Here is a 24,935-nt window from a genome sequence, read left to right as displayed (position 1 = left end):
ATTTGGTATATTTTTAAATCTATCTTCTACTTGCACAAAATAGTGTCAATTACAGTGCTAAAAAAATAACACCTAAATTCCACTACCGGGTTTTTTATAACTTCGTCTTCTGCTAATTCGAAATATAATCTTTTCCTTTTTCGAATTCGTTTTACAGGAAAATATTCTGAAATGTTCAAATTACGTGCTAGCATTTTTGTTTCGACTAAAATTGGGTTAAATTTTGTTCTTAAATTTTCGATTTCAGTTTAAATTTTATTGTATAAATTGAAAGCCGAGTCAAGAACAATTGTTTTTGCTTGAAATAGTTTATTCAAAGTGTTAATTTTGGAAAATATTGCAAACAATACTATTAAACATAAAATAAATGACATTTCTTGCATCTAATAAACTTTTAGCTTCGGATACCGCTGTATTATCGTTACTTACATCATTTAAGCATCATTAAATTCTTCTAGGAATTACAGGCCCCTTCAAACCCTGTATGCATTGCTTTCACCGAATCTATTTTGGCTTCCCAACAAGTGTCACATAATGGTTTAAGAGTAATGTTTGCAGAATTTCCTGTCTTTTTCCCATTGCAGAAAATAAGCAATATAAACGTTGTAATATCCCCAAAAGTATTTTTTTACTATATATATTGCTGGAAGCGGCATCACAAATTAATAAATTAAAGGAATGTGATAGGCAAGAAGCATAAATTGCATGCGGATTTAGAGAACGTATTCTAGATTGCACTCCTTTATATTTCTCTTTCATGTTACTATCGTTGTCATATTCTTGCCCTCTACAATTCATAATATCTAAATCAAGATCAGTAAATCTTTTCAATAGAGTTTTTGTTAGTCCTTCTCCTGTCACATCAGTTACTTCAAAAAAACCCTATAAATGATTCGTTTATAGTTAACTTTTTCTTTTCAAATTTTACATACCTAATAATGATTGAAGTTTGTTCCTTATTGGAAATAGCAGGAGTACAATCTCTTTGATTACTGTAGTACAGGGCTGTTTTTATATCACGTTTAATTTTCTTAAGGATTTCATTTCCTAACATAGAAATAATTTATTCTTGTGACCTACGTGCTGAATGATGAACAATTTTATTTTTAGAATTTATTATTTTGTTTATATGATCCATTAGCAAAGGGTCGTATTTACATAATAAATTTCCATTATTAGGCGTACCTATTATTTCATGGGTTCCTCGAAGTGGAAGATTATTACACACTAAAAATAGAATCACATCTACAATTCTTTCAAATAGTAATTTGAGTCGTTAATTATATTTTACTTAATTATATTAACTTGATTTGTTTTATCAATAGTCGAACATAAATCTAGTCGTTTTAATAATTCTTTCCAAGTACTAAACGAATTAAAATGGCAACTAAAACGCTCATGATCTTGGATTACAGTTGACAACTTTCTCGAATTATTATAGCCACCTATAAATCGTGTAGTTTGGTCATTTCCTCTTCTTTTCAAAAACAGTATACAACAAAAACAAAATACGGAATCTTGTGTTTTTTAATAAATTAACTAACTGCGAAGTTGGTTTCACCATTTGGCATTTTTTAAAGTAGTACGTAGTGGAAAATGATCTACCTTTATCATTTTTAGCAAAAACTCTTTTGTGTTGTACTGGTCCGACTTTAACACAAAACATTCTAAATTTATCAGTTAATATTTGGCCATAAACCAAGATCATTTATACTCTCTTGATCATATTTGTTATTGCAATTTTCGTCATTATTTTCTGATTCGGTCATATTTGAATAAACACACGGTTCTTCAACAAATTTCACCGTTTCAACATTTTCACTGCAAGATTGTGTACTTAGCGCGGAACTTTCTTCCCCAATGACGTTGGAATTGAAACTTCTGAAGTCGAAGCAATTTCTTTGCCAGAGTTACGTCGTAGCCAAGAAAACAGATATACTTGCGACTTCTTGAAGTTTAGCTTTTCTTCTTTTTTTTTTACTTTCCTGATAATTTTCTTTTTTGACACCCAGAGGGATATTTCCTTGACATGAACATGGTTATATCTAACAGTAATAAGCACTTTATAGAATGAATTATCAAATTACTATATGCTATACTATACGCTGTTACCCAGTAGGTGAGGTGACTACTTACCTTATATTAACAATATTTTGCACACTTGCACTAATATATATATCGTATATATCCAAATCCAACGACTGCTCCATTTAAACTTCTTCCTTAATTGTTTTCATTCCGATCATAGCCGGTGAAGCAGTAATGCAATGCGCATTGCTAGGATTTGATCATTTAATTTATCTTCGTTTTACTTTTTGTTTGAACTACTTAATATAAACATACACTGAGGCACGCATAAAAAATATTAAGTTAGATGTAGAAAAAAAGTAAATAGCTGATGATTTAATAGTCCATTTGAACCCTGCCTCAGCCTCGACTCCTGGCTGCCATTTGCGCCTAGGAGCCGGACCGCTCTGTCTTAACATATCTGAAGGGGATTTCTTTATTCATTAATGACCCCCCCCCCCCTTTTTATAGGTATCATTGCCTAATAATGGCGTCAGTCGACGTTCAGCCAGCCACGTAGAAACAAGCAAACTTGTATACTTTCAGTACGTGTAATAGCTATTATTGTTCAGAACACTATTTTAATTCTTAATCACCGTGAGACCCGTCAGTAGCGGGGCCCCCAGATGACCGGCCTGCTTTTATGATTCGAATTATGTCGTTTGTTCTAAATAATTTTGTGACCTGTCATGGAAACTATAAAATACCGAGAAATTGTATGCTGCCGATTCAAACACAAGTTCAACTCAGACGAGCAGTTAGGAATAGCAGACGATTCGAGAGAATTGAATAGATGAGCGAAGTCTCTCTCCAGCAAATTCTCACTGAAAGCTATGTGCGGTTACAGTTACTTGATCCCGATTTTTAGTTATGTATAACATTAAACTAAAATACCTGTAATATATTTCGGTAATTTTTTAAAAACTTTCTACTGTAATGGAATTATCAAATGCTTGTCTTATTGTTCCATTTAAAGTAATTGCAATTTACCTGAGTTACAAATAACAAAATTTTAAAATTTAAATTTTTTCTGAACTTAAGAGTTACAACTGATATTCTCGATTCGTGAACTATCCATTTTTGGCGATCAACTGGTTCGTCGGGATTATCGCTTGTGTATAATTTCAATAAAATCTCTTATGCATATGTTCATGATTCTTTTAGTGAGCTACTTTTTAAGCGTCGAATTGTGGTAAATATTAATGTCATTTTATTTGATTAGTCTTGCACTTCTATTGTTTATTGCGTACATATTGTTACAAAAATTTCTTTTCTACAAATAGCGTCAATCAATCGTAATAACGCAGAGCATTTAATCGCTAGTTCAGCAATTTGCTTGCTATCTAATCCTCTAATTTTTTACTTGTCGGCAACTCCGACAACTCTCACACCCGACTTCTCTGCAGCTTCATAGTGCCTATCTTTTATAGTTCCGGGAGGCGGGGCTAGAATCTTCCAGACCAATCAGGGCTTATCTGAGTGTATCTTGGTTCCTACTGGATGGATCGTGAAACTTCTCGAACTTTCCCGTATGATCCATTTAGTCGCTAAACTCGCCAAATTCGTCGCCAAGCTCTCAGGTCATTGACGCGGCACCCGCTCAGCACGCAAAGAACAGATCTTGCAACGGTTTTTTCCATGATGACAATCTTCGTTCCGGGTAGCAAAATTACAGATTTGTAACAATATATCTTTCTTATGAAATCCACATTATAAATTTATTTAAAATATCTTCTAATTGCACATTGTCTTTCGAGATACTGTAATTTCACTTTCTTATTCCTCGTGTAAACTGAGAATAAGAAACCTAGGAATAAGATTCCTCGTGAAAACTAGGAACTTTCTTTCTTCCACCAATGGAAGAAATTTTCATAATTAAATATTTGGTGAAACAATGTAAGAAATTTGAATGTTGAAATAATGCATAAAAATATTTTTCAAAACCTGTTAAAATTGAAGAAGAAAAATTGCACGGCAATTTAATTGCCATATTAAAAAAAAAAAACAATATGAAAAAACAAACATGATCCAAAAATAATCGTTATGGAATTATTCATTAAAATTTAATATTTATTAATAAATTACTAAATAAAGCCCTGCTTAGTTTTTTAAAAATTCTAATGAAGATTTAAAAAAAATCGCTCCCACGTATGCACTTCCACCATTTTTAGGGCATTTGGGTCAAATATAATAACCTAGATCAAACACACATATTTTCCTTTATTATTTGTAGAGATGATAAGTAATAAAATTTGAAAATGTTTTAAAAACGCACAATTTCAATAACTAGCGCACAATCGATTTCAATAAATTTGATTTTGGAGAATTTATTTTTTGTAATGCTCTAATTTGAAGGGGGGGAAATAAATAAAGATGTCTCATCTGCAACATTAAGTAACAAACACTTTTTTCATCACCAAATCATTGAGTCTCCGAATACTCAAGATTTCGACGAATCAGAAAATTAACTCTCAACTCGATAATGCATTCTTCGAAATAAATATTCAAGAGCTAGAAGAAGAAAAATTTAATTTGATTTCAAGTAGATCCCTTTCGGGATTTTAATACTATCTTCGGTCCAAACAACGCCCATCTTTTATTCATGCAAAATACTCGCTGAAGGACGTACGAGGAACTATTGGGGAAACAGTCATGTTTGTCTAAGAATATTTCGAAAGTTCGAAGGAAATGATTTCAGGAAAAGTGGCGATTTTCATTAACTTTAAGCACGTTCACGTCAATAAATATGCATTCTCCCGTCGTCTGTCTCTCCGTATAGGAGCTGACAGACAGAATTTCTGCTCGCCAGAAATTGATATGGCGAATGCTGTACTTTAGACGCCAAAGAAACAATCACTTAATTGAAAAGATGTATTTCCATTAGTCATCTCTCGCACTTTGTATTGAGGATTGCAAAATTGGAAACTGACTCTTGCGTCGTCTTCTCTTATAAATGGAATTTGGGAGATAATGGGAAAATTATTTTTTTGTGTGTGTAAATGTCTGGAATATAAAGCCATTATCAGATATATGATTTTGAAAACTTTTGAGGCGAAAAATCTCTTTTATGCTCCTTATAATTAACTGATGGAAGTGGTCTCAACAAAACTTACTCGCATACTCTATAATAAAAATGTTATCTTCCTTTCCCTAAATGAAATTATGAACCTTGCGTATGGCCGGCAATTCATTATTTAGGACTGGAAAGTAATAGTTACGAAATGTTGATCTTCCACGGGAATTTAGCGTGCGATCTAAGACCATTAACATGGCCAACTGATTGACCGTTCTAGTGCTGCCAAATTTGACACATTTGGAAGGTGGAAATCTGTATTTCTGAAAAAACATTTAAATATTAATTATTTAAAAATCGACCAAAAGTTTTTTTGTTACACTACGATTTCCAAAAAATATTATGGCACAAATTTCATAGGTGCAACAATTTTAAGTTCAAGAATTATCTTTTTAGTAATACAAATTTAATTGTTAGGCATTTAGGTAGATTCCTATAGGAAAATTACCTATTGCAATGGTTCTCATGACGAGTTTTCGGGAAACTTTCTTCAGATCTTCACCTATCATGGTCCCTAGAATCTAAAACCATCCTTTGTTCAAAAAAGTGCGTGTTCGTGTGTGCTTGCGTGCGTGCGTGTAACTGCACTGCAATATCTTAGAAGTTAGAGGCTTAAAAGTGATTTTCAAGCCCTAATTTTGGCTGTTAATATCATTAATAATTTTTGTTTCCAAATAGTAATTTAGATGTAAAGTAATCTACCATTGCCTTTCAGGTTGTCAAGATGAATTATTTTTCCTGATATTGCATATTCCTGATATTTTTCCTGATATATTTTATTGATATATATTCCAACAGCTTTTCGCCAAAAGTAAACGGCTAGCAATATACCGAAATATCATTGTTTGAACATATTAAGAAAAATAAATATATTCGCAGTTTTTTTTCTCACTTAAAATAATCCATATAGTTGAATTTAAAATAATTATTCTAATCTTTGTTTATCTTTAACTTCGTTCAGTTTTGTGTCTAAAATTTTACTTTCCAAACATGAATTAATAATTGTTTTTTCTTTATTTTGCAGATCACTAGAGCAACAGGATTTTGCCATGTAAGTATTTTTTTATTGTTGTTGTTTTTTATTAGATTTTTTGCAATTTCAATTCTGCATGCATAAATCCAATTCCGCAAAATTTCAACTCTGAATGTGTAATTAATCATTCATTAAGAAAAAAAAATATATGAATCATGGATCTTTACTTTTAAAAATGGAAGTATCTCTTTATTTAAATGATTTCAAAACTCTTAACTGAAGCGTAATGAAACTTTTCGAAGCGAGCTTAGTATTTTTCGTTTTTTTGAATGGATGATTACGTTTTCAACTGCTTATTTTTTTATTGTAATAAGATATTTATATATTATTCTTTTTTATATATTTTATTTCTCAAATGGCTGAGTAAATTGAATTTCGATACTTTTTTTTATTTTGAATAAATATTAAATGGTTTTGTTTTATTGTTATTATCTATGCTCCGTTTTATCGATAATTTATTTTTAATTGTATTTTTTGCCATTTTTTTCGTTGGTTTTTTTTATTGTGGTTGAAATGGTAAAATTGCAATACTTTTTTACATTTCTTTTTTATTTACATTTCAAGGTTTTGTAAAATTTTGTTGCTATTGTTTGTAACATTTTTTTTTGTCATTTTTTATTATTATTATTTTGTCTGCTGGCAATACTCAAAATCAATAAAATGCTCATTTAATAAAAAAAGAGTTTTCACAGAAATGCATGTTTTACTTGGTAGTTGCTATTTTTGTATTTTATTTATATGTCGTTACGTACTTTTTTTATGCTTATGCTAACTCGACAATTATTAGTCAAAAATATATAGAAGAAATATTTTTTATTGGCACTTATTTTAGCGAGTTTGATAGTAATTTCTTCAATTCCTACTATTAATTCACACTCTCCCTATACATATTTACTTATATACCTTGTTCAAATTTTCAATCGTTAATAAAATACTTTTTATTCATCCACTCCACTCAAGTTCAGAAACATTTTTTAAAACTTGTACTGGATGACACTTGATGTTAATACAGTTTTTTCAAATATCAATACATTAATTAAATTTAATTAATTTTTAATACTTTAGAGTTTTAGCAGTTTGTAACGAAAATTGAAATTAACAGGCAGTAGCTCAATCGGTAAAATGCAAGAATTTCAGTATTTTTCAAGTGAAGGTGAAGAATGCGAGTTCAATTCTTGCGAAAATCAATATTTTTTTGATAATTATTTAATAAAAAGTAACTAAAATAAAATTTTTCTTTGTTGAGCTAAGTAGGAATTGAATTTAAAATTTTTATATATTACTTGTTTCATAGCATGCTATAATTCAAGATTGGAGAACTGGCAAGATATTTAAAATTAAAAACTAAATGGAAGTTAGAACACCAAGGCAAGTTTAATCGTATCAATACTATTATTGAAAATTAATCGGCAAATTTCAATCGTTAACATGAAGACATCGAATTTTTCTAATTTAATGGGACTTTAATGAAAATTCAATTTATCTGAGAATTCATATGAAACGAAATTGGGTCATAAAATGAATAGGAAAGAATATTGTATCTTTGTTTCATTTTCGGTGTCAATTTTTTATTGATTTCACTTAGAGATTTGTAATTCTATTGCGAAAGCTTACTTTAACTTATGTTAGTTTTTTATTTATTACATATTTAAAAGACCAAAATTTTCAATTTTAATATTTTTAATTATTTTTTAAATTTTAGAAGGGGGGTTCGTGGTTTAGTATAATGTTGCTCTTTAACTTGAACTTAGGAGAACAAAAATAAATCAGAAAATGATTTATAATTACATAAAACAAAAAAATAAATATTTTTGATTAATATACTTGCTTTTATTCATGAGAACAAAGTTTTATAGTTTTTAAAAGATTGGTTTCTTTTAAAATGTATTCATTATTCGACTATTTAAAGAATAAGGAAAATCTTTACTGAATCTTATAATTAGAAAAAAAAAATTTATCATTACTTTTGGAATTCATATTTTTTCAGAAAATTAGCATTACATTCGTAGCTACTGTTTCCTTGCAATTATTTGTAATCTAGGGTTTTTTTTCTTTATTTACTATGGCAAATCCATAAGTCAAACGCATTTCTAAAGTAGTAACAATAAATATCAAAAATTGCTTACCTATATAAATGTGTGAAATTTTTTGTTAGGTTCAAGTATACTACTAGTACTAGTAATATTCTTGAACTACTTTAATTTACTAGGATAGTTAAATTTCAAGTGTATTACTTTAAATTAATTAAATGATTAATTTAAATTTGAATTGTTTCAATTTTGTAAAGATTAAACCATTTATAATAACGCACAATTTCACACACCAAGTTATAAATTGAAGTAGGCTTAAAACTCATAAAAAATATTGTTAATTCGTCATTCTTTCAATCCTCTGAGAAATGAGAAACGGTGAATTTACTTTAGACTCCCAAAACATATTTACTTACTACCACAATAGTTTTTCAGATTGAAATTGAAATCTCTTACGATAGACTATGACTAAAGAACAAACAGAATTGTCATAAACAAATTACCAATTGTCTCACAAAATCTTATGATTCTTAATCTTCTTATGATTAAATCTTCTTCATTTTAATGATTCTTTATCTTATATCAAGCATCCCTAGTTTGCTCTAAATAAAATGTATTGTGCCTCTGACTTGCTCGAAAGAACAATACATCGTTATGGTCAAAGATATGGTTTCACATTCAAAATTCTGTAACTCAATTTTGGTTTGGAATAGAAAAAGATCGGTTTCCACAAAATAAGATTATAAGTCTATCTATCGTATGTATCAATATCATTTATTAACTGTGTCAAGAAACGTTATTAGATAAAAAGTGATTTATCTACAAATTTCTTTTCAGGGATAAAATCAGAAATCGTTTTATTCAGCGCAATAAGTATTTATTTCAAACAGCAACAAACTAAAATAAGCAACTGGTGGATGAACTTTGTACTAAATACACAAACTTTCAAATTTTATCACCAGTTGTCTGTGCAAATTGAAATAATCAAATAAAAATAATCAAATAATATCCTACAAAAAGAAAAAAATCCATTTTTTTTAAATTTAAAATGTCAATTAAGATGTATTTTTAATGTTTAAGTTTTAATAAATATTGCATAAGAAATAAATCAAAAGCAAATAATTGTAACAAAATTAAGAAATAATAATTATGATTTAAAAGTTTTTAAAAATAATAATTTTATTATATAAATAAATCGTTTTAATAAATAGACGACGTGCAGTATACACAAATTGTATAATAAAGTTATGAATTCACTTTATTCCCATTTGTCTGTTATTCCCATTACAGCAGAACTGTCCTCGAGTAAATTATGGGTTTTAATAGATTGTTTTCTTAAGATGATGATTGAGAAGAATAGTAGTTTTTTATGTGTGTGTGGGGGGGGGAGGGGAGAAAACAATCATGATGGAGAGGGGCTCAAAATCTATTCCAGGCATGTCACAATTCTCTTTAGCGAAGATACGACATTGAGTAGATGAGGAACCTAAAAACAATTTTGCATCTTTTTGCTTCATTTATCAATAAAATGAATATAAACTATAAATTTCGGCCCTATTTAAGTAACAAAAACAACTTACAAGTAAAAATAACACTGTTTGTAATTTTTTGATTTCAAATTAATTGAGATTAATATGAATTATAAAGATACATTAACATTATATTAATAGTATCTAAAGATATCAGAAAAAAAACTATTTCTATTTAGAAACCTAATTATTAGTTAAGTTACGCTGAATCATTCTGACGAAACTACGTATCGCTTATAACAGATTCATCCATTGCTGTACCAATTCATACCTGTCCGAATTATATTTGTGTTGATATCCTCAACACATCCTAAACCCTCGTGTTTTAAAATGAAGCTTTTCCGATTTCTTAACTCTGTTTCAAATACACTAATGTCATCAAAATATAAAGAAGTATCTATAAGCCTTATTTACCGATCTAGCTTAGCATAGCCTTCAGCGTCTGGTTGTATTGTAGGCATTATAAATAAAGATACGTTTTTCTGTTTCCTTATCTAATAATTTGATACATAGCACTGTTATTTCTTTCCAGCTGTCTGTTACTATCGATGGCGTGTATACTGAAAGGGGATCGACGGCTGGTTCTTTCTCGATGCTGTCCAGCAGTGTCATCTACGTGGGTGGACTGGCCCCTACAACGGCTGCGCAGTTGTTGCCGGCTTCCAGGGTTCGAAACAATTTCATCGGATGCGTCCGGAAGGTATGTGAAGAAATGATTCACTCTGTATTCCATGAATTTATTCTTTACTTTTTTGCATATAAAATATACAAACAGAAAGCTTTGTAAATGTTAAAATAATTCGATTTGGAGGATTATATCGAATTTTTGCGTTTCTGACCTCCCTATTTTTGAAAAATACATTTTTTGAATTATGTTTTTCTGTCTGTGAATATGATTACTCAAAAAAATTTAAACTAAAGAATTTGGTTTTCAAATAATAATGGAATGGTATACAAATCCTTACACTAAATTTGTAGATTTCTGTCAAATTTTCAGTGATATTGTGGCGAATTGGTATGAGCGAGGATAGAACCTGGGACCTTGTGGTTCGTAGCTCAGTAACATGACCACAATACAAAAGCAATTGCTCGTGCAGCGTAGTCCCTCCACCACAATACAAAAGCAATTGCTCATGCAGCGTAGTTGTTAACTGGCTTATAAGATATTCACTACAATATCCATTGTCAGGAAGTCTGTCTGAATGGTTGTACTATTACAAATGAAAACGATATTTGCAAAATACAAAAGGCCGGATGAATAAATTCGGTTATAGCAGCTAAAATATAGACTTGTATTAAATTTTGAATAGAATCCATCAAAGTATTCGTCTTCAGCTGATCTTTACATTTTCGTGTATGTAAGTGCTATAATTCAAAAAAAACCTGCTACATTGATTAATAAAATTTGGTATGCGATCTTATTGCTTACTCTGTGACTAATTTTAGTTTCAATATGTCGACAAATGATCTCCAAATCCAACCTACTGAAACTAAGACTTGACACAAAATTACACTTGTAATAGCAAAATTCCATACCAAATATTATATACTCAAGTAATTACGTTTTGGAACTATCGCATATACATATTTTTGAAAGTACAGACCACAAACAGCCAACCCCTTGTTGGATTTTGCACAAAATTTGAGAGATGTCTAGACTATAGATGTTAATTCTGCGAATCGAATTTTGTCGATTTAGCTCTCTTCGTTTCTGTACTTATCGTGTTAACTCATATTCGAACAGTTGGACAGACGGACATCATCTGAGAAGACTTTGCTCAAAATGTAATTGAAATCTAAAAATTTCGTATAAGGACCGTTTTAACCATTTAAATCAACCGGGCTTCTTTACTTATCTTTGTCACAAACGGACAGACATTGTCGTAACGAACATACAATCCTGCCATCTACATTGTAGATTTGTGTCAAAGGTTGAGCCAAAGAGTACCCCCCCCCCCCCACACACACACACTCGATTTGGAGTTCGAAAATCTCGAGTTCGAATTTTTTGACGATAACGGTTCTTAAACAAATGAAATGAGGCTTATGATCCAGTCATTTACATTATAGATTTGCCGGCGTCCTGGCATAGGGGTAGCGAGCCTTCCCCTTGATCTAGGCGTCCCGGGTTCGGGCATGGTAATTCTTCTTCTTCTGTGTTCTATCTGTGAGGTGTGTGAATGTAAAGTGTGTGAACCCAGTAAAAAGGGGTTTTGCAAGCGAATGTGACCTATGAAGTAGCTAAGTCGTACTCTTGGCTCTAGTTGGCGCTACTGAAAAAACAAGAGATACTCGCTCTGCTTAAATCGCAGGCGGATAACGTGCCAGCGGGGTTGTAAAGTGCCATAAGTCAAACACAACAACATTATAGATTTAAATCAAAATTTGGACCAAATAGAAGGAATCCCTCCCCCCCCCCCCCCCACACACACACAGAAATTCCATCTTCGGTTTTCTTTACTATATTAAGGAGTACAAAACCCGGTATATTATGTTAATATACAAGAAATTCTAGGGGAGAATGTTCTTGCTGATTTTTCTTTAATATTATGACAAATCCAGGACAAATTTTATCTACTTAACTCACTCCATTTTGTAGTTATCGTGTTGGCTTATATTCCGACAGCTGAACAGAAGAATTTCCTCTGAATGGATTTTTATTCTCCATTTGGCAGAAATAAACAAATTTGAAGACCAAATACCACATTTTATCGGTCTATTTAAAGCATTTTTGAGGTATTTATGAGCATACAAATATGCATACACAATCCCAAAAATGTGTTTTGTGGACCTAGGAAGATTTGAAACATGGAGATTAGTCGAAATCGAATTTGTGACGATTACGGTACTTTGATAAATGTAATTAGGCATACGATCCTGCCATTTGCATTATATATTTGTATCAACGTTTCAGCCAAATGTTTGGACCCTACACACACCCCACAAACACAGAAACACATATTCACAACTAAATTCTATCTTCGGGTGTGTTTTTTTACCATGTTAAGAAACCCTGTATATTGTGTCAATGCACAAGAAATTCGAGGGGAGAATGTTTCCTCTGATTTTTCTTGAATAATATAACAATCCCAGTACTTTATCGTTGTACACTAGAAAGTAGTTGTAGTAGCATCACTGAAAAAAAAAGAGAGTCTACAAAAAAACCTCAGCTTCTCTTTCAGAGTAAATCCACTCTTTCGTTTTCTCGCAAGATTTGGAAAACAAAACCAACCCGAGAAAAGAAAACCGCTCAGAACTTAAAATACTGAAAAGAAAAGGTATTGGCTTTGCCGAATCAATGCCCCCCACTTCACATTTCGTACCCATCTGTTTCTCTCTGCTCCCGAGAAATTTTATTTCATTCTTCCGGTGCAAGGGTGTGCGGCGTAACACTTTATTTCCCGGCGAAATACTCCAAAGTGGATTTCTTTTCGCATGAGTGTGCCTCTTTTCCGGGGGACTCTCGTGAAGGGATCGGGAACATAAAAACAACAAAGCCTACTTGATTTTACGAGGTGAGAGCATAAAAGTTAGGAGAATAAACACGAGGATAAAGATATTTTTATTGATGGACAATTGTTGTGAGAGTTTTATTTTACTTCCTCGTATTATACGATGTATACAAAGTTTTAAACTTTCTCAAATTAAGAAAAGAAAATGTTCGAGGCTTTGTCTGTCTGTGCAAGCACAATAAATTGTAACCAGAATGAGTCACTTAGATGAAATTTGGAGTGCGATTTACACGCCAAAACCGTGGTCCTCAATCGAATTCGGGACGTGATAGATATTTAACGTCTAAAGTGTAGGTATGTTTCCTATTTGGAACCAAATCTCCCAAAGACAACTCGCCTCTGTATGTTCTTTTGCATGCATATAAATTCGATTATCAAAAATGTAACAACTCAGGAAAATGAAAATCACTGATATTTGAACCGAGTCAGATTCGCCAAAAGCCGATCAGATTTGTTGACAATTGCAATTACCTCTGATACACCTTACATCATCCTAAAGGGAAAAAAACTTTGTTAAACATTTTTGAAACTTAATATGTTTAGTTATGCTTATGTTTAAATTTAAAACGCAAAAAGCGTTTTTTAAAACCCTGTCTGTACATGATGGCACAAAAGCGCAAAGAACTGCGAGACGAATGAATTTTACTAAGCAATCTTTTCATTCAAACTGTAGATTTTTTTTATCAAATTCTGTACTTGATCCATTAAAAGAGTATATGATTTGCGGCCTATCTTTTCGCTTACCAGTGATTTTGATAACATAAAAATTCAACAAATTAGTTATATAAATGTTATTAAATGAACTTTACATCAAAGTGGTGGATCTATATTTAATTTTTTCCCTCGAAATATGGCAAAAGGTAGACTTTATGCTCATTTGTTTCTTTTTTGGTATGTGCATATGATACCTCAAAACCACAATGTGGTACGAAAATGCTATTTATTCTATATCCTTTATGCCAAAACTAAATATCTGTGTCAAATTTCAAACAAAATCTGGCCACTAGAGACTGCACAATTGCTTTCAATACTTTCTAAGTACGAAGGAATTAAACACAAAAAGAAAAATATTGTTTAATTATAGATGAAACTACAGGCAAGAATTTTTCAGATTTTAAAATTGCAGTTGCTTTAGATGTAGTACCTAACCGTGTGGGTGGTTTTATCATATAGCACTAAATTATCTAACCAGCACTAAGTTATCTAACCAGCTCTAAAGCACTAAGTTATCTAACCAGTTGGATGAGCACAAGATAGAAGGAAGAGAAAAAAAGAAATAAAAAAAACTTAAAAGAAATAAAGAAATAGAAAAGGGATCTCCAGAGAGAATCCTATCGATGTTAAATCCTACACGACTGTATTCAATTTTTGGTGAAGTAATACCTAAATGGACAAGAATACTTAAACAAATGGTGACTCTGGGTTGAGCTTACAGGGAAATGAGATTACTAACTAAAAAGGAAAAAAAATGATAAATTACATTGTGAACATCTATGATGATGATGATGATGTCGTGTCCGCGTTACCACGGAAAGAGGGTGTAGTAGCTTCTGAAGGTAAAGACCCCTGATCACCCGAGGGCAGAAGTCTGATTTCTAGCTCATATGAATATGGCACACACACATTCGCTTGCACAACAGCTTTTTACAGGGGGGGGGGGGCATTTTCACACACCTCACAGATAGAGCACAAATGAAGAACAACCATGCCCGAACCGGAATTCGAACTCGGGACGCCCAGATCACGGGGAAGATGCGCTACCCCTATGCCAGGACGCCGGCTGTGAACATCTGTATGACATGTATAAGCATATAAACAAACACTGCAGAGTCAGAAATCTGTAGCACTTTTGAGGGATTTTTGAGCACTTTTGAAAGAATTATTTCGGCTGATTTTGGCAAGTGGCATTTTGGTCTCAGCTATTGTGTAGTTTTAAAGAGTTTTTGGTATTTATGAATATTATTTATTATGGTGTGGATCTTGCAGCGTGAAAGGGTATTCGATGCAAGGTTTTATCATATAAAGTACCCAATAATAATGTAGCTACTGATAATTATTATTATTATTTAAGTGATTCAAAGACGGCTGTCGGGTATCTGTCCTTTTCCATAGGCATGAGACTTTTTGCTTAAAACCTAGTTGGAGCTTTCTCCTTAAAACTTTCTCCTATACTCTAATATAAAGATGTTAAGCATATCGAACATCTTTCATGGCATTGACGTACAATAGTTATGAAATATTAACCTTTGGCATAAATTTAACATTTTTACTGAATCTATCATATAATCTTTGGCTAATTTTTTTTGCGTTTAATGCCTGGTATGAGGTCAAAAATATCCAAAAATCGAATTTGGATTTCACACGCGTCAGACTTCCCAACCAATTGAACAAAAATGTATCACTTCTATTTTTAAAGTCTCAAAATCTCATACCAAATTTCATATATATCAACCAATACGTTTTTTACGTTGTCATGTTTACATGTTTCTGAAAGTACAGACCGACAGACTGTTAACCTCTCATTGTATTTGGTTCAATATTTGATAGGTGTCTACGCTATAGATGTTAAATCTATTTACCGAATTTTATCTCTCCATCACACTTTGTTTTCTAGTTACTGCGCTAACTTATATTCAAACGGCCGGACAGAAAGACTTCCTGTGAATGAATTTTGCTCAACATTTGACAGATATCTACAAATTTCGTTTTAAGCCTGTACACCAAATTTCATCCGTCTAGATAAAAGTGCTTTTGAGTTATCTTTGTCACAGAACAGATAAACGGACGGGCAATTTCCAAAAATGTGTTCTTCGAACTCAGTGAAGTCTAAAACTTCCAGATTTGTCAAAATCGCGAGTTCGAATTTTTTGACGAACTCGAGCAGAGCAGCTGTTTTGATGAACAGAGTAAAAAATGTCTTTATACTGCTTGTACGAAAAAGTAAAAAGGATTCCCTGTCATTAAAAACAAGCGTTTTCCCCATTGTGACTTTAAAGAGGAATTTTTATTTGCAACTTCTATGAATTCTTTAATTACTAAGAAACTCTGCTCTCTGCTCGCTAATGACTGCTAACCCCCGTAAAAATTGCTAAGCAATCTTACTAGATTTCTTTCTTGTTGACTTCACTCGTTCTAAAGGGGGCATTGTCCTTTCAAACACAATTAAAGTGAAAAAAAAGCAATTGTAGTTGAATAGCAAACCTAGGCTTTTTAAAAATCAAAACAGAGAGAAAAATGAGTAGGCCTTGAAAAAAAATGTTGTTTCTTCGTGGTTTTTTAAGCTTTTTGGAGAACATTTAGAGATAAATTCATCAATCAAATAAAGCTAACAAATACAATTATAAAATTTCAAAAAAAATGATAAATAGAAACTTCAAGTTACTTAGAGAATTCTAAAAGCAATTTATTTAAATTTATTAATAGAAAATTTTAGGTAGGCACAATTTTTATTAAAAAAATTATTTTATTTTTATGCGCAACTTTTATTAAAAAGCAATTAACAAAATTTCCAAATTAATATCTTTTTGATGCTTTCACATTAATGGGTATAGAATAAAATTTGTTGACCCAGAAAAGAGCATTTTTTATATGATGAATGCATTGTAAGATATCTTCAATAGGTAAATGGAATTAAGAATATTACAAAGGCATTAAAAGAGTGACAAGTAAGCAATTTTAAATAAATAACGTGTTTGTAGTTGTTATGTAAACAATGTTTAATTAATGTGTCAGAGAATTTCTAAATAATTAATATGCATTTTAAAGATTAATGTTTTCTCGGTTCAGCTAAAAGCAATTGCTTTCACAGATATGTCATTAAGGTCGCCTGTCCAAGCACCAATCATTTCTCCGATTTCGCAATTTTTTATTTCATATGAAAGCAGGATCTGTAGATATGGCATCATCTGTGCCGCACCATTTTCGAGCGAACGTTCTAATACACAATCTCACCTTATGATCTCGATATACAGAGAAAGCTCACAGTAGATCTTCTCTTATCCTAATCACTGCACTCATTCCGTCAATTTAGTTTATTATATTTAAATACACTACTAATGGCCGCTTGTCCTCCCACTTTCGAAAGATATCGCAAGATAAAACTTATGCATAGCTTCCAAGACATGTAAATTGGACAGATACCTTCATTTAATTTCATCACTTCGTGTGTTTAGCTAACCAATCAGAATACTTTATATGTATAGTGCAAGTATAATTTGAAGTAGTACTTTCATTTGTTGTTATAAAATGCAATTCATCCAAGTTTGGTTGGTATTGTTAAATTATTGCTATTGTTACAGAAAATTCGTCTGGTGGGGGTACGGTGAAAATTCCGATAGGTCCGATAACGCATAAAGAGGCGTTATTCCGCAAGAAAACTATGATACCAAAACGCAGCCGAAGCATACACCAAATCATTTTCAGAAATCGACAATATATGCTTAAGCGGCATATCGTTTAAATGGAAAACAACTCAGGGCAAACAACTGGAGAGCTCGCTCTGCGATCAACATTCCAAAGAAAGATTTCCCTAGATTGACTCGCTTCATCCGTTCGAGTGAAAATAGGTTCTCCACCTCACGTAGAATCTTCTAGATGAATTCCTGGATCTCAAGCTCTAATAGAAATATCTTGTGTTTTTAGAACTTTCATTTTTGTCGCTAAGTGGTCGCCAAGGTCTTTGACATGGCGTTCATTCAGCATCTACTAAAAAAATCTATAATTCTCTCTTCTTTACTGAGAGACTCACTGCACAGGAAAACAACATTACAGTTTTATAAGACTCTTAATACAGTGACTGTCGTTAGTGTTAAAATTAATTACCTGCTTGCCACTCAGAGAGAAATTTTTAGAATGTGATTGGTTAATTTTTTAAAACTTGGCCTTTTTGTGACCTAATAATTTAATAATAATGCCTTTTAGAGTGTTTGTCCAAAATTGATTGCATCAAAGAATGCTCGAGATCGGCTGTGATAATAAGTAATCACTTTTCTCGAATACCAAAAATATACTTTTTCCGTCCAAATCAAGAACTTTTATACTATAAAAAAAACGTTGCCAGTTCTGAAATGATGTGGCATTTTCTTTAAAAAAAACGCACATAGCATTTATTCATAAAAAAAAGTTTTTATTTCTGTGTTTATTTTCCAAACTCGCATCGTAAAAGCCTAGAAGCACTTTGTTGTCCCTTGTTCCCGATCCTGCTCAAAATTCACATGTAAAGATACACCCATGCGGAAAGAAAAACCTCTTTGGAATATTTCGTCGTGAAATAAAGAGTTACGTCCCGCATTCTTTCACCTGCATCAAAACAGCGAAATAAAATTTCTGAGCAGCAGAAAAAATTTGACTAAAAAACAGAAGGGTGCAAATGTGGAGCGAAAGCATTGATTCGGTGAAGCCAGTACTTTTCTTTTCAGGTATTCTAAGCTCTGCGTGGCTTCTTTCTAAGTTTTGTTTTCTTTATCAGGCGAAACGAAACGAAACGGTTGCTTTACTCAGATGAACATGCAGAAACTATTTTGAAGGCATTTTACAGAATGTTGTTTGTGCTTTATACATATTTTAGTCTAGCCGTCTTTTGTGACCATTCGGTTAACCGGTAATATTGCTAGATCTTATTTTATATTAAATCTTGTATGAATAAGTTGATCATGGAACACCATAAAGTATTTTGACCATCAAATTGTGATAAACATAACGCGAAGTTATTTAAAATGCCTGGCACTTTTTCTGTTTAGTGTGCTGATGAACTTTCTTAATGGAATCAAATCCCATGAGATCAAAGTGGCATTATAAGCAAAATTGTGCGAGTGATCCTTTTCTTACACGTTGTCTTTTGCGGTACTGGGACTTCACTTTCGTACTCCTTGTGGAAACTAGGCCGAATAATAAATAGAATCTTTATTCATTGGAATTAAGTAATAGAAGAAAAATCATGCAATGGAACATTTGATGAAAAATGAAATTCTTTTCAATTCCATTGCAATGATAAAAGCTGTTCTTAAAGATTATTTTTAAAAAATATCAAAATTCAAGAGAAAATGACACCACAATATAATTGGTGTAATTAAGAAGATATTTTTTTGAACTTGACTCTTTATTTAATATAGTTGCTCAAAAGCATGTTTCCATTGACTCTCATGGAAGATATAAGTTCCATATACGTTACATGGGATAGCAGGCATGCCTTTATACGCAGATTTCTGGCTACAATTACAGCAAATTTCGGAGAGTTGATAAAATCAATTAAGGAAAATAAGTGTCTAATAACACGTAAATGTATTATAGATAACCTACTTGCGTAGTGTGTGTACCGTAAAAAATTTCCCTACAGCATTTCGCATTTTGGCCACTTTCCAATTGAAAAGGGTTTTAAAACGTAAAAAAAAAATATGCAGTAATATTTTCGAAATCTATAGTAGAAAATGCCAAATTTTATCTCGATTTTTAATTAATATTTTTTTAATCTTTTTAATATACTAATACCCACTCTTCAAAACATATTTGTGTGAAATTTGGTTGCCCTAAACCAAAATATTTGGTTTATACAGCTTACTTATACTCTTAAATATACAGAGATACAAGCACACACTGACAATTTCATTTATTATTAATAAGTTTATAGATACTGCATGTCTTCTCGAAAAAGAACGTATTGTAATCGTTAAAAAAAATTTTGCTTTGAGTTTTTGTTGAATGCTCATATTTTAGTCCTCTCTGAATCCGGAAATTTGTAATTAAGCTTGTCTACATATATGTAAAATTGAAAACTCAAAGATACAACAAGAGTGATGGATAAAAGTTTGTTTTACACCAAATTCTTGAATTTTGATCAAATTTTAGACGAAATTCGTCCATTGAAAATCTTCCTTTTTTCTCGTTTTTTAACACATGACCACAATTCAAAAATACGAAACGTTTGATAAGTAAAATTTAGCATATAATTACAGATATTCAACGTAATGTAACTGCGGATATGCATCAAATCTGTAGATGGGTCATGTCTGTAGATGGATGTGTGTGTTTAATCCTAGGAAAGATGCTTTCTTGTCTTATTTATTTTCGCACACACACACATATAACAACACACATGGACGATGATCATACATATATAAGGAAACACATAATATAAACATTTAAAAGTAGAAATTGCCGCTAACAAAGAGCGAACGAATTATTCTTTTTGCCACTAACAAAAGAGCGAGCGGTGCCTGCTTGCACCAGTTTCACACCAACTCTCAGGTTGAAGTGTTTACAATAAAAAAAGCTTAAGTGCGCTTCCCTCACATTCCAAACATACATATGGTTTAGGGCATATTGCGCCATCTATGTTCAGTATTAATTGTTACTATGTGAATAAGTATGCAAAGAATAAAAAATACAAATAAAATAATTAAATATAAACAAAAATTACAAATAATAAAATTACATAAACAATGTCCATCCAAGGATTGAATATTTGTCACTCTGTATTCCGTGCTTTTATGAAAGCAATAATCTAGAAATAGAACAAACTAGATTTTTTTTTAAAAAAACCCAACTAAGCGGCTCAACTGATTCTTTTCTTTTGTTGCATTAGTTTTGAAACTCTACATATATTTTTTCTGAATAATATGGAATAATATGAGGCTGCCAAAAAACGATTTTTATTTGGACAGAAAATGACGAGATGTGCATTATTTACTTGCATTAAGAAAATTACAGAATATTTAGACCTTTTTTCTCTCTCAAAACTATTATGACATCATTTTGGAATTACCATTTGCCTAATTCTGAAGCATTTTTCTATCTTTCTAATGGGTAATAAATAAGACAACAAATAAAAAGTTAATGTATCAATAAAATAAAAAAAAATATTACATTTCCCTACGGTACTGTTCTTTATCACAATAGTTTGAACCCGTCATTTTTTACCAGCCATTATCAATGGCACTGACTCCATCAAAATAATAATAATAATTATAATAATAACCAAAATCGTCCGCCTAACCTCCCATTTAACCAGTTATGGGTTGTACTTTTCCATCAACTTTTCATCCACTCCATTCCCCAATCATGCCCGTGTTCGAAATAAATAATTAACCTCAGTTCCGAGGCCCTCTGAAGAACACTTAAGAGCGGAGTTTTAAGTTCCGAAATGAGGACCCGTGGCGGAATAATGATACGGTGACGCTGTTAGTAACATTTTTGCTACAAATTAACAAACAATCTTCATTAGCGTCACCACACAACATCATCAGCGGCCTGAAAGCTGATTAAAGTAGTGGAGATCAATTTGATAGATCGGCTGGTGGCGCTGGAACACGTGTGTTCGTTTAATCAGTGCAAGAAAAAGAGTGATGGGTCCATATTGATCCAGGAGAGCGGTGATTGAAGATGCTAAATAGGATCTCAAAGGGTGCGCCGTCATATCATAATTGTAAGAAAGTCGAGATTTACTTGTTTTTGAAATATTCTTTTCAATAAATGCTTAATTAATATATTTTGGGGAATAAAAGACTGCATCATAATTAAATTTCACTTTAAATCATATTATTTGGAAGTTCAGGTTTCTTTAAAATTGCTAGAAACTGTTATTTTATAAAGTTGTTCAAACAAAAGAGAGCGTAGTTAAAATATTTATTTCTAATTGTTAAAGGGTGTCCAAAAATTAGCGCAAGATGTGAATTAAAGTGTTGGCAACCTTATTAAAAAATGTTTGACAGCTGATAATTTAGGGTTAGTAAGAATGGAGCATTTCATTGTTGAACAAGATTTCAAAAGTAATGAAAGTCTGGCGCCCACAGTTTGAAAATTTAATCATTGTCTCCCTAGATCGCGTGATTTAATACCATTAAATTTCTTATTATGCGATTATTTGAAGTCAAAGATCTATGACAACAAGCCCACAAGCACGGGTACATTGAAGGAGGAAATTCGACGCTGCATCAACGAAATTCAGCCACAATTATGCAAAATAGTCATGGAACATTTCGACAAAAGTGTGGGTATGTGCCAACAAGACCGTGGAGGCCATTTGCCCTATGTGTTATTCCATGCATAACCCTATCCTGTGTGCTTTACAATTCAATAAAAATATAACAATTTAAAGGGAAAAAAACTGTGTTTTTTTTATTTAATTCAAATCTTGCGTCAACACGTTGTTCTATCGTGTAATACTCCATTTTTCCTGATCATAAACTATCAGCTGTCAAATAGTTTTTTTTTAAATAGGGTTGACATATTTTACAGCATGAACGGTGGCAAATTCAAATCTTGCGTTAATTTTGGGAGATCCTTTAGGCATACATACAATAAATCACTGAATAGATGAAACTCAAAGTTTTATTCTGTGCTTTTAAAATGAGTTCCATTTGTTATGCGACAATTGTGGAATCGAAATCCCATTTCTTTGCTACACGTTTAAGTAATTGGTCCTAGGTTATTATATTTGCAGCTGTAAAAAATTCATCTTGAGGAACAGCAAGCACAGATTTTAAACACATGTTATACCGTTTGTTGCGAAATTCTAAAATCTCTGCTTTTTCTACTTATGAATTTCTATGTTTATATTCAATAGATATGCTCAATATTTTCATATGACGTTCGAGGACAATCATGGCTTTCTCTTTGTATATAAAACCATTTACTACGAATTTCTCCTAATAATTATAAATCTGTTTTTGATGAGGCGGCTTTTTGCTAAACTTACAACGAAATACAAGCTTCAATGTAACAATGGATCCACTCCTTGTATGCTGCAGCGCACAAAAAGACTTTTCCTGGGGCATCGCCATTTTCTCCTTAAAAAGAAAAGCTCTTTTACAAGAATTTTCGGAATAAAAAAAAAAAAAAAAAAAAATTTCAACTTTCTTCTATCCAGTGTTGTATCATATATTTTCTGCTTCTTTTTTAAATCTTCTCCAGATTTTTAAATAAGAGTGTATTATGACATACGATGCATTGAACGAAGAATAATATTTTTATTTCGGCATTGTTAAACTTGTATATTTGGCAACTGATAGTTTTTCCTACATTCAACAACATGCAAAAGCAAAGCAAATTTTTATTTAATATCTGTACGATATTAATTGCATTCAAAACAGAAAAAAAAATTTAATTTTAAACTTTAAAAAAACAACTTTAAGCTGTAGTTGGTATTTTTTAAAATAACTGATATAATATTATAATCATATCATTTCAGACAGTTCATAAAATTGAAACTAATATCCAAAATATATAAATTACAAAATTTAATCAGTTATGAAAAGTAACAATAAAGATTAATCGCAATTTAAAGAAGAAAGCTTTTTTTTTTTACAGACAGAAAAGCTTCATTAATAATAAATTTTCAGCAGACGATAATTTTTTAACTGTAAAATATATTTCAGAACTGAATTTATTTTAAACTGAAATAAAAAGAAATTTTATACGAAAACGATAAATTTCCAAGAATCTTATAATTCTATTAAAATAAAATAATTAAATGCAGACTAACATATTTATCTTTCTTCTTGTGGAAGTTATTTAATATTTGAAATGCATATGAAAAACGATTCATATCTAATCAAAATAAGATTGAAATTTTAAAAACATTCTGAATCATTTATATAGGGTGTTGAATATTTAAATAGAAGAATAGGAAAATAAAAAAAATTTGAAAAATAATTATAAATTTCGTAATTTATAAGAATTTTTAGAATTATTTAAGTATTTATCAGAAGGTTTTTTCATTGGGGGAATGGAGATAAATTTACGAATTTCCATGTAACTTTGGAATTACTTTAAAACAAAATGGATGAATTTTTTTTATTATTATTATCATGAATATCAGCTTATTTTATAATTATGGTTATAAAATTTTAAAATGTGAGTGTTTAGAGGATACGTTTTTCTCAAAATAACATTTTAGCTTAATAATGTTCATATGCCGGAAACTATTTATAAATTGCGACATGTAAAAATCGTTTAAAATCTTCTATAGAGCAGGCCACGGACATGGAACAACAAATTTAACACTCAGTTACTTCTTTGGTCGTAGGTGTTACTTAAAAAAAAAAAAAAGATTTATCAAAAATTCTATTTGAGTTTTATCCAAAAAAAATTAAACGAAATTGTAACGATTTTCCTCAAAGACTTTCAAAAAAATTACTGTACAAGGGCTAATTTTACACCATTTTAAAATTCAAAACATAAGAATTTCAGTGATGTTAATTTTATTTCCATACAATTTTTCTCTGATTTAAATAATTTTTAAAAAATTTAAATATATTTTTTTAAAAATGTTAAGTATTGCGGCGATATTTATATACTTTTTGTATGAACATTACCATTTCTATATAAATAAGAGTACATTTTAATATAATATAAAGGTGAATGAATTAAGCCTGAAATATTTTCTTACTATGTTGTTTCAAAATAGAGTCTCGGGAGTCCTTTGAATTTTTTTAATGCTTCATTTTGTATTATATTTTTCGATTGCGGTTGTATTTAATAAATTCCAGAATTTCTTTATTTTGTCAATCTATACTTAGTTTAAACGAAATTATTTCAAAAATATACTTTGAGAAAAATCGTCTGCGTGAAAATGTTGGTAGTCCAACAATTAGTATTTTTAATTCTCTTCGCAAAAACAAGGCATTATTATCTAAATATATTAAAACAATTTTTTCATTAACCTTTTTTTAATATAAGCCTTGTGTTGAAACGGTT

The 24,935-nt window shown here is 31.2% G+C and overlaps 1 protein-coding gene across 3 annotated transcripts in view; it reads left to right on the top strand.

The window, feature by feature from the left end:
• The window catches only part of LOC129975678 (neurexin-1-like), a 373,471-nt gene that overhangs the window by 287,353 nt on the left and 61,183 nt on the right, over positions 1 to 24,935 (top strand). For all 3 annotated transcript variants that reach the window (XM_056088803.1, XM_056088801.1, XM_056088802.1), the window contains exons 6-7: positions 6,165 to 6,191; positions 10,265 to 10,432. In XM_056088803.1, the coding sequence (XP_055944778.1) occupies positions 6,165 to 6,191; positions 10,265 to 10,432 (195 nt within the window). The remainder of the gene's footprint in view (positions 1 to 6,164; positions 6,192 to 10,264; positions 10,433 to 24,935) is intronic.

The sequence above is a fragment of the Argiope bruennichi genome, chromosome 7 (assembly GCF_947563725.1).
Source record: "Argiope bruennichi chromosome 7, qqArgBrue1.1, whole genome shotgun sequence".
NCBI classification, from domain to species: domain Eukaryota; kingdom Metazoa; phylum Arthropoda; class Arachnida; order Araneae; family Araneidae; genus Argiope; species Argiope bruennichi.
The sequence above is the reverse complement of the archived record's forward strand: the minus strand, read 5'-3'. Positions and strand labels throughout refer to the sequence as shown.